This window comes from Manacus candei, unplaced genomic scaffold (assembly GCF_025592945.1).
Source record: "Manacus candei isolate 608988 ecotype Guabito, Panama unplaced genomic scaffold, ASM2559294v1 h1tg000048l, whole genome shotgun sequence".
Classification (NCBI taxonomy): domain Eukaryota; kingdom Metazoa; phylum Chordata; class Aves; order Passeriformes; family Pipridae; genus Manacus; species Manacus candei.
In genome coordinates, this window is record NW_026138096.1 from 2,545,304 (window position 1) to 2,556,736 (window position 11,433).

General features: G+C 38.9%; 1 protein-coding gene across 10 annotated transcripts in view; it reads left to right on the forward strand.

The window, feature by feature from the left end:
* Positions 1 to 10,806, forward strand: part of SLC2A9 (solute carrier family 2 member 9) — a 107,504-nt gene extending 96,698 nt beyond the window's left edge. For 9 of the 10 annotated variants that reach the window (XM_051798449.1, XM_051798454.1, XM_051798451.1 and 6 more), the window contains one exon: positions 6,187 to 10,806. In XM_051798449.1, coding sequence (XP_051654409.1) covers positions 6,187 to 6,444 — 258 coding nt within the window. In that variant the 3' untranslated portion in view covers positions 6,445 to 10,806. The remainder of the gene's footprint in view (positions 1 to 6,186) is intronic. The other variant, XM_051798457.1, reaches the window with a different exon arrangement.
* Positions 10,807 to 11,433: the final 627 nt, after the last annotated feature.

Consider the following 11,433-nt stretch of genomic DNA (forward strand, 5'->3'; position numbering starts at 1 on the left):
TTTCCTTCTCATGCCTCGAGTGTCATTTACTCAGCAAGATTGTCTTTTGGTTTTCCTTATTATTTCTTTACTGTATAATAATATCCCTTGACTTTTTCTATTATGCAGTATAAGAATTTGAATAACAAGCGTGTTCACAGAAGCCTATGCATAGATTCCCTCAGCCAAGCTATTTTAAACTTTTTCAAATACATCAGATGTTTAAATTAACTACAGTGCCCCCATATTAAGGTAAATGGCTAAAGTTCCCCTCAAAGATGAGAAAATGAAATGTAGGCTATCAGAAGATTAGATGTGAGGAAAAAAATGCTCTTAATTAGAAGCAACCCACTTCAGGTATAAAATATAAGGATCTGTTAACTTTTTTATAAGGAGATAGTGAATGTGTGAGGGTCATGATTGAAATTGCAGTTCATGTCTAAAAATGTATCTATTTTTTACTTAGAAAATATGTTTCATACATTATACTTTAGTGCTCTGTCCTTCATTGTCCTGCACTTTCAGCAGAACCTTAAATTGTGTCTGGAACTGAAGAAGGACAAGAGGTAAAGGACACATACTCTCTCATCCATTTGTTTCACTGGATTATATCAATTCAAAGCAAAGTCGAATGCCTACATGAATAACAGTTTTGCTGCTGATCGTTTTTGTAAGACATCTAACCATTATCGTTTGACCTCAACACTTCAATATCCTGTTTGACCCCCATCTCATGATTCTAATCTTCATGGCAACTTCCAAATGCAAGCACCCATTGCCAGTGCCAAGGGGCTGTGACATTGCAAGCTGAGAATTTAGGATCACATCTGGCATTTGCCAGAAGTTCTGTTTTAAAAATATTAATGTGTTAAGTTTGTTAAATTGATTCAGAATTTGTTGATTTGCTCATTAATTTTGCTATATCTACCCTAGAATATCTATTTTGCTGTTTCCAGTATCACAGTCCTGCTTAGAATTTAACCTTTGCTACAGAAAGTGTTGTCTGTAAGCAGCCATCATTAAATAGCACGTCATGATGTTCCTCTCAACTACTTTTAGATTTTTCCAGACTATGGTGTTCACAGCATGTAAGCTATTAGCAGGAAGACTGTTCTCAGCTAGATGACTTTAAAAGTGGCAAAGTGTTGGGTTCTTGAAATCAAAATCAGAAATCTGATCATTTCAATGTTAGGGTTTTTATTTGTTTTAGTTTACTTTTTAGCTTGAAAAAAGTGAACTCTTTTGCTTGTTCATTCTGGGCACTTAAAGTCAGTTCACAATAGCAAAAATCAAGTATTCTTTACCATTTTATTTAAAGGAAGGTGGAGGAAATGCCTGTACATTCTGCCTAATGTGCGTAGCAGCCCCACACAAGCTGGGAATATGTTTGTTAACCTTTTCCTTGTGAAAATGTGGCAGAGCTGCACCTACTTAATCATATACCTTCCTTATGCAGCTGTATCTAATCCTCCTCAAAGTCAGGCCTGATTGCTTGCCATGTCTGCAGTCTGATTTGAGGGGGTTGCCCAACTCCTTCACCTTTGATGCTTTTTTGTGGTAATAGTATGTGTGTCTTAGGTAAATCACTTCTTGGTTTTCCTTTTTCTTTTTTTCTTTTTTTTTCTTTTTTTTTTTTGACAAATGCAAAGCCTTGATAAGCTGCAGAAAAGAGAAGATAGAAGAGAAAATAAAAGTGAGTAGTTCAGGATTCAGCTGGCTGGACATTCGCAGAAATGCTGTGTTTTAAATGGTCTCCTTAGAAAGCTGGTATGCAAATAGAAAGTGAAGCATTTAAAAGTTTATGCTTAACTACTAAATATCCTGTATAACAACAGCCCTTATCAGCCTTGAAAAATCCAATGTAAATCCTGCTTTGAAGAGGTTTTATTAGCCTGCTGAGTAAGTAGGTGCTTCCCTCAGGAGACTGCATCAATAAGTGTCTGCTGTTCTCTTGCCCTCCCCTATGCACCTGGGAGGGCAGGTGACCTTCAATAACCCATCGGAAGCCTGGCCTTTCAACAATCTTCACCTGTGTATCTGACCTTGGCTCTGAATGGTTATCTATCAAGAGACTGAGCTGTTGTTACTTAGGAAACCACCTGAAACTTCAGGCACCTTTGAACCTTGGATGTTCCTGCAGGAGGTCATGCTTAAGGAAATGTTAGGTGAAAATGGCTGCAAAGCACAGAGTGTCATCGCACTTTATTCTGTCTTCCTTCTGACCCTGGGGTTTCTCATGGTGCATGTAAAATCATGCCTTCAGGTCTTGCTAAGAAAATATGTTCCTAGCTCTGGCAAGCCTTTCTGGTGTTGGGGGAGGAGAAGCAGCTTTGTGAAGGTGGCAGCGTGTTCTGAACTTGAACAGAACAGGTTGTCTGAAGAGACTTGCCCGAATGGATGTGGCAGGGGGGCATGGATGGGGCTGGCTCAGTGCTTCTCACGTGGGCAGGGTTGATGCTGCTCCTGCTGGGAACTGAGTGTGAGGAAGTAACCAGTCCTTACATGAGAAAACAGAAGTAGCAGAAACCGCATACTTCCCTTGTATTCGTTGTGTGTTTAGTTACAACTTCCATTCAGAATTGGCTTGTCTTTGCTTCTTCTCCTTCCATTCCCTTCTGCTTTTAACCCTTGGGTGTGGTATATTTTGTTAAGGAGTCAAGTTACTCTTCTGGTGGATACAAGTATTCAAGTTTTTGAACGCTGAGGCTTCAACCCCATGTAGTTAGTGAAATGTCACAGAGCGTAGAAACAATATTTACCTTTTAAATTTTATCATACACGTTGTCATTATTCTTATATCATTGACAGTGCACGTGTCAGAAAAGAATCTTGAGACCACATCTGTTGGCCCAAACACACAGAGTTGCAGCATATCTGGACTTAGTCACGGAAGACTTTAGTTGAAGTTCTTACTCAGTTTTTTTACTCCCACCCCAGCTCAAGATCAGTAAAACTCTGGGGTTTTAGTTCCAGAGTAGCAGCAGGAGAGTCTCATCTCTACACAGTCGGAAGGACTAAAATAACGAAGAGAGACTATGGATTAGTTAGGAGACTATGGAGGTTACAGATGTCAAAGAATAAAAGAGGGATACAGGTTTCTTGGGCATAATATGAATAATATCTAATATAACATAAATAAGAGAAAGTATAGTCATTTCATGGAACAAAGACAGATCCATTTTTCTGTCAGATCTGTGTATGAGTACCTGTTCTGTAGTAGCCATTGTTCAATAACTCAGCATTTAATGTTTTTCCATCACATTATCTTACCTTCTGAACCCCCTGATGGGCACATCCAATATGCTTTGGCCAATCTACTGCTTGTTCCAACCCCTCAGATCTTTCCTCCACCACCAGGCAATTCAAAATATATCAGAAATAGATAAAAATGAATTAAACATCTAGGCTGAACTGTATCCCACTCACGTCCCACTAAGGGCTTTTACTGAGTTGAGATTTGTGATTTAACATTTTCCTTCCACTTTATCCTGTACTTCTGTCCTACATCCTTTATCAGTGTGCGGTGCAGGTAGAAGGTTTTGTGCTTATAACGAGTAATTTAATTAATGTGTGATGTTCTTCTGTGCCAAATGCAGGTTTGGGTGATACGAGTTGAACTCTGAATGAGTTCCGAAAGTTTTATGAACACAAGTGGTTTCCTTCCCTGTGAGTGTAAAATAATAACCAGCTTTAAGGAAATACTGTGATTGAAGACTGGCCAGTGAGAAAAGGGCTTTGCGTGCAACACCCTGCAGTGCTGCTATCTGGAAATTATGACTTCGTTGGGCAAATCCTGCTGGCACAAGTGCACAGTCTTGTATAAATCCTATAATCTCCACTTGTAGGATTTAAAACAAAATTTAATTTTTATCTTATTCTCTGTGGAAATTCATTTAGAGGTTCTTGAGGTTCTTGAGGACTACTTCTTAAGGGATTGCAGAAATTAAGGAGAATATATTTATTACCAATAAATGTAAAATAATTGCAAATAAATCACACACTCGTGAGACTGTTCAGTTCAATTAGAAAAGGTTTACAGAGACGTGAATCAAAAAAGATAATAAACACTAATTTATTTAGATCCTGGACAGCAAAGAAATAAAGAGGGATAAAAAAGGTGGAACGAAGTTGTGGCTGCACCACCAAGAGATGCAGATAACTTATTGCATTTGTTTGCCAGGCTTATTTGTTCGAGGCATTAATTGTTCGTTGTCATAATGGAGAATATTTAATTCAGTAAAATTTTAAAAAGTGAAAAACATGATTCTGGATTGAAACTCTACCATCCAACTGAACTACAATTATAGATGCAGAAAATCCAGATGTAAAATTTGAATTCTTAGCATAACAGGATGATTTATGAGGCACTGCGAAATCATTTTTTCCTGTCTACTATATCCATTTGCTTCTGCCTCTGTATAAGCTTGAAAGTTCTATCTGTTCCCATGCCAGAATATTTTCCCCCCACATCACTCATGCTGTTTGTCTTGTGATTGTCAGGTTGCTCAGAACTTCGTGCTTCTAGAATTTAACGAAAAAGCTTTGATGATCTCAGGAGTCCATAGACAATATCAGAGCATGCACTTTCCAGCTTTCCTTATTACAGGCAGGATTTAAAAGGCTGACCTAGGTAGTGAATTATCCACAGAAACAGAAAACACTTTAACTAGGCAGGCTGGCAATCAGCCATGGTATTAAAAAGCAGCTGCAGGAAAGGTCTTTTACATTTTTAGTTTCTTGTTTCACACAGGAATTGATGTTCTTCTAGCACACCATGTATAATGTATACTGAGCAAGTGAAACATAAAAGTAATGCTGGGAATTGGATATACCATGAGCACCCAAAGCAGGGAGCTAAACCAGCCTGCAGTGTAGGACTGGTGTAACCAACAATGATGGGAGTGTGTTACACAAATGTGCAAAATCAGGATTGCATCACTGTCTAGTTCTGCCTTAATTGTTTCTGTTACATACCTCTAATGGCATCTACAAACACGTATGTTTAGGAAGCCACATCTGCTTCCTCTGTCCTGACTGATTTTCCCTGGGGTAACCTCAGCCTTGCAACACCTGAGGTGATGTGCAAGGAATCCAGGTCTCCTTGGGTTTACTGTTCACACAAGGCACCACAGAAAGGTCACCTTATTTTTGGAGCTGGAGATACCCTTTTTGGTTTCATTCAGGCTTGTTATTAAAAGTCAAATGGATTTTTGGTTTCAGGACAAAAACGGAGTGTAAATCTATAGAGGAGGAAGGGAGGTTTCCTCAAAGGCTGGCAGTTCAACAAAGCACAGCTTTGTTGAATATTGTAATTATCAAATGTTTTTTTCACAACTGTACTGTTGAAAGGTAACTGAAAGCTATTGAAATGATTTAATAATCACCGGGCAAGAAATATTTACGTTTCAGTGAAGTACAACTCATATTAGCTGGTTGGAGCCTTTATAATCTATTTATAAATTAATTTCTTTGTGCCTTCTCTCTTTATTTTTGCAGTGAAGTAAAATCCAAAACATTAAAATACGGTCCGTACGTTGTTTTCACTTAATTCTTACACTTTCTAGCATGAAAGTAAACACATTTTAGGGATTTCTTTTTTCCTGCTGTAAGCTCCCATAACCTTATGAGTGATACAAATGTCTACCATTTGGGTTTTTTATCTTGTTCATTTTGCAAATCTCAAAGCCTGTAACTACAGTGATGAAGGTGCCCCTGGCAATGGCAGCTTTTCGATGGGTTGTGTACAGATGCCCAATATTGCAGAAGCATGCAGCAGTTTTGGTACCCAGGAATTGTGAGGCGGTGTGCAGAACAACCCAGTGAAACATCTGCCTCAATTCCACAAATGCCACAGCAGTTCCAGCCTCTGTTGAGCACATTTCAGGAGCCCTGCTGCCACCCCGTGCCCGCAGTGCCTGAGCTCAGTCTGGTGTCTCCCGGTATCGCCCAGAATGCAGCTCCACACGCCTTTGCCAGGAACCTGCTTTTCTGTCGACAGGCCACAGGCAGTGTTGGAAGAACCAACAATTCATGCATTTTTATGAACTTCTCAGCACTCTGACTTGCAACGAGTGCCAGCATGTACCGTGCTTGGTTAAAAATTGCTCCATACACCCCATTTTTTCTTTCAAATCATTCCTGATGTTTCCTTTCTTCTGGATTTTTTTCCCTTTTGTCATGACTATCTCCTTTGTTTTCTATTCACAGGCTGGTTTACAGACCTACTGCTTCCTAGTGTTTGCTGCCATCTGCTTTGCGGGAGCGACCTACCTGTTTTTTGTCCTGCCTGAAACAAAAAATAAGACATTTCATGAGATCAGCCAGGCATTTGCCAAAAGGAATAAAGTAACTTTAGAAATGCAAGAAATGAACCACTACGCAGGGGAGAGGAAATCGAGTGCAGAACAAGAATCTGACTTCACATCTTCAGTGGACAATGGGGAAACCAAAAAAGAGATTGTGTAAAATCAGGATACTCTCTCAGGGGATGAGGGCAAACATGCTCTTTTCATTTACAGTGGTGCACAACCTGTATTTTTTATGTGGCATCATGAACTGATTCCCCCTCGAATATGGTTAAAGTGAATATGGGTAAATTCATTAGCAGCTGGGGTGATGGTTGAGGCAATGAGAGGCAGGAGTATGGAATCAACTGGCTTGGAAAAGACCTCTGAGATCATCAAGTCCAATCCTTGATCCAACTAGACCATGGCACTAAGTGCATGGAGTAGCAGCAACTGATTAAAGAAATAAGAGACAAGGTTTTCTCGGCACCTGTGAAATTGGTGCTGTGGTGAGTGGGATGGGGAATATGGACTTGTAGAAGTGAAGTGGCAGTGGGGAGCCAGGGTTGTGAGCAGCAGCTGGCTGAGCATCCCCCTGTGCTCACAGGGAAGTGTGTGTGCTGTAGCCAGGAAGAGGAGGAGGTAGCAGGGAAAAGGGAAGAGATCCCAGTGGGGGTCTGCTAAGGATCAATGCAAGCAAACCTGAAATGTCACCAGCATATATTTCTCCACGTTTCCCAAGATATCATTCAGGTTGCACGTGAGAACTGAGGAACTGAAAGAAGACTCATGACACTTCCCTGACCTCCCGTTCCTTTTCCAGCTATTTTCACCTTCAGTTGTATTTTCTGAACATGTCCCACCTTACCACAAACAGGCAGCTCTGGGTCCAGATGAGTTTCCTTGTCTCTCTTGCAAATCCTGGTTGACTAGTAATAGTAAGAGTTTCTGGGTTTGTTGGCACTGCATTTCTCTGAAGATATATACTTAAATAATTTTATTTTTTAAGAATAGACTCAGAAGCTTTACTATGAAAAGAAAAAACTAAACCTCATGATGAAGTGAGAAAACTCTGGTGGTATGTGTAGGGCATAGTATTAAAACAAAAAATCAAACATGTAGTGTTCCAAGGGTTGGGGTTTTCTGATTTTTTGGGGGGGCTGGGAGGGGGGTGTGTTTTTTTGGTTTGGTTTGTTTTTTGCTTTTCTTTTCAAATTCCTTTTAAAGTAAGTCTTAGGAGACAAAATTTCTCTGAGACCTGTTAGTTCTTAACACTCAGATCTCTCCAAAGGAATTTCAGTGCCTATTTCTTACTTAAACACTAATTTTTATTTGGGCATTAAATTCCGAAGCTCCAGGCCTAGTTCACATTAATAAGTTTCTAAGCTGTTTAGTGCTTTGTAAAACTTCTTAATTTCATGACAGGAAAACTCAGCAGGCTCTCGGTGGTTAGGTGAACCATTCATGGGACTTTTTTTTAAATGAACATCATCTTTGCAGTTTGAAATTTTGATAATAGTTTTTCTTGATCCTTCTAGGTACCTGGATGCTGAGGGGTAATGAGCACTTTTAAATTAAATAGCTGTTTTACATGAAAATCAGTAAGTCTTAGAGCTGCTCTCAGGTAGGAGTAAGACACAAGAAGAAAGTGCAGCATGTAGGCAGAGCCAACTGCTTCCACAAGTTGTATTTACTAATCCAGAAACCCATACATTTGGAGCGTTTTTTATAAGAACACTTGCATATGTATTCATATGTATACATATATGAATATATATATATATTCCAAGTATAGATATATTTTAATAATTAATGGGTTAATATTAGTGGCTTTGAAGTGAAAGAGGGTAGATAGAGATTGGGTACTAGGAAGAAATTCTTCACTGTGAGGGCGGTGAGGCACTGCCACAGGTTGACCAGAGACATTGTGGATGCCCCACCCCTGGAAGTGTTCAAAGCCAGATTGAACTGGGCTTTGAGCAACCTGATCTGGTGGAAGGTGTCATTGCCAATGGTGGGGGTTGGAACTAGATGATCTGTAAGGTGCCTTCCAACCCAGGCCATTCTGTGATTCCATGATTTATATTTATATATTTATATTTATACACACACAAGATGGAGAATTGTTTTCCAATATCTGGGGTTTTTTTCATATTTCCCCAAGTGATAAGCTGGTTTTTGTTTTGTTCTACACTTTAAATTACACTGTAAATTAAAATCAGAGATCCTGATGTTTAGCTGTTACTACTAAATTATGTATATAGTTTTATACTGTGATTTATTTGTATGTGGCATATTTACTGCACACGTTGTAAGCTGACCTAATAGGGCAATTTTACTACTAGGTAATAGAAAAAAAAATTGATGTAAGCCTTTATGCCAGAATTTATGCTTTTTTTTTGGGGGGGATAGGGGTACAGCAGTAAGAAAATGAAAATATATATGAGAAAGAGAATTAAGAATGAAACAATAAAATTTATGAGTTTGGTGCTACTATTAAGAGAGAGAGTGAATCAGGATTATACCAACTGATAATCATAGATAGAAGCTAATTGTGGAGAAAACTGAAGAAAAATGTCTGTTTAATAAGCACTTACAAAATTTTATATATAGCAAATGAAAATATTATCTTTCAGTGCCTTTAGTTCCCTATTCCATGAGTTACATCAGTCTTGTTAAGTGAATGGCTATGTAAAAAATGAGTGTGAATGCCACCCCTCCAGACAGTTTTAGGAAGAAATTCTTCCTTTTCTGCCTGCAGGGTGAGACTGGCAAATTCAGACCTTCTCATTCAGATTGACAATCACATTGCAGTTAGGGCTACTAACATGGTATGATGTAATCTGGTTTGAGTCAAGGTGGCAAGATTGGAAACCATTATTATTAGAATTAGAAGAATTTAGCACTTAGTGCTGTTCATTAATGTTCATTATAGACATTTTTAAAAATGGATAACTTCAATTAAATATCATGATGACCTGATATAGCAGTTTTATGGGGCTTCTGCAACAAAATAAAATCATCTTACAGTTGCTTACAGTTGCATTTGGAGCCTAGGTCTGAATGTGTGGGCAGAGATGGCTCAACAGAATTTCCTGTTATACAGCTCAAGGGGCTGGTACAACATTAACAACAAGGGGTCATGTTTTTCTCTTCTGCCATCCCATTTGTCCACCTCTTGCCCTACGTGAGATGGGCACACGCTTCCTGTGTGGCTGCAAAGAAAGCTGCTACAGACCGAAGGAGCCATGGGATGATGGTTCCACATCTCCCCAGTGGTTTGTTGCCACCTGTGGTACAAGGTAAAGCACCGAGCTGGTGCTTTGCTCACTGGCCAGGGAAGGTGGCTGCAGTGTCCTCTGCCTTGCGTTGTGGAAGTTTCAGATGTGCCAGTACTGCAATAACTTTCTCATCTCTGACCCTAATGAGAGTTTCGTGTTGTTCTTCAAGTTGTTCCATAAAGTTTTTTTCCATTGTTGTGTTGCTATAGTTTCTCCAGCAATGAGAGGATAAAATGGAAAATATCAGCAATTTATCATTTGGTTTTTCTTGTTGAATGTATCAAATTGTCTATAGCCTGTGTGTTTGCCAGCGAGTGGTGTGTGGTGCCACGTTCTCTTCTCCTGTCTGTGACATTGGGATGAGGTACTGCAGTGTGGTGTTTGTATGAGTACCACAAGTGTGTGTGATCAACTATGTCTGTGCACAGTGATCACAAAATAAACCTTTGGAATTAAAGTAAAATTATGTAGATTTTGTTCTGGGTAAATCTGAACCTCTACAGCTGCACGCTTTGATTCCCTGGGGTTTTGTGTGTCCCAGCACAAGTCTGTTCCATCCTTGAGTCTGGATGACCCAAGTCATTGTGGAATCTACAATTGGGTGGTTGGGAGTTAATGGGAAGAAAATCATCCCTGAATCTGTATATTTTTTTAAGCATTATTTACATTTTGCTTCTCAAATCAGATTCCACACTTCATTCTTTGGCATATTATCCTCAGCTTTAAACATCAGTGTGAGGAAAACAATTAAAACTGGTTAGTGGTAGTAATAGTTGTTTATAAGAATTGTTGAATCTGGTAAAGCTTTTTTGTAGAAAACTATCTTTTGCAATGTGTAAGTTTGAGTTGCTAAAGGTCTACTTTCTGATGAGAAATCCAGTCAAATTACTATTTCTGCTACATGGATATGCAAAACCTGAAATCTGAAATATGTATAGAAAGTTGAATTTCATACTTCAGTTTTTTAAGCCAATTTTCATTCCACAAGGATCTGCTTTCTAGTGGGGGAAGATGTGAGTAAAAATCCATATGGGATAATTTTCATCTTCTGAGTAAAATGAAAAAAAAAAGTAAAAAAAAAACCCACACTAAATCCAACTCTTTGAAATTTGCTTTCTTTCATTTGACTATTTTTATGTGCTTTTCCTTAAAGACATCACCATATAAATTACTGGATCTGCCATCACCTCACACAGTAGGAAGAACAAATCCAAGTAAAGCATTCTTAGGAAACATATATGGACTTTTCATTTCAGTTTACCTCCAGTAAACAGAGTTCAGATACAACCTAAAAATCTAAAACACAAAGACCCAGACCAAAGCAGGTTTGTTAATACAAATATTCATGCTGTTAAAACATTCAAGCTTGAGTCCATACTTAATCGTCTCTGCAAGTGGTTTTATTTGAAAGTGAGCCCTGTGAAAAGGTGAATTTCCAGGCAAACACTTGGTACTTGGACTCCTAATCAAGTTATCACAGCTCAGTAAGCAATCATGCATAACCTGAGTCACTACAGCCCTCTTCCTTGCAGGCTAAGCTGCATTAACCTTGCTTTTTCCACAACCTAAGAGAAACACAGGCAGTGGATGGTCGAGCTCTTTCTTAACATGTTCCCTCTAAAGCCTCACTACTGTTAAATTCTTTTAAACCTAGGATTTTGAGTTAAAACAAAACAAAAGTACTGAAGAAAAGCTTTCAGGAGACACACATGCAGTGATTAGTGAAGTTCATAGAAATCTTCTCCAGTGGTTTCAACTGCACTAATGTACCCAAGAAAGACATGGTATACTCACAGGAGTTGGGAAAACCAGCACATTTTTATCTTCTTTAGTAGTAAACTAATGGCTTATTTCCTCAATCTGGGAAACAATATTATTATTCAGATGCT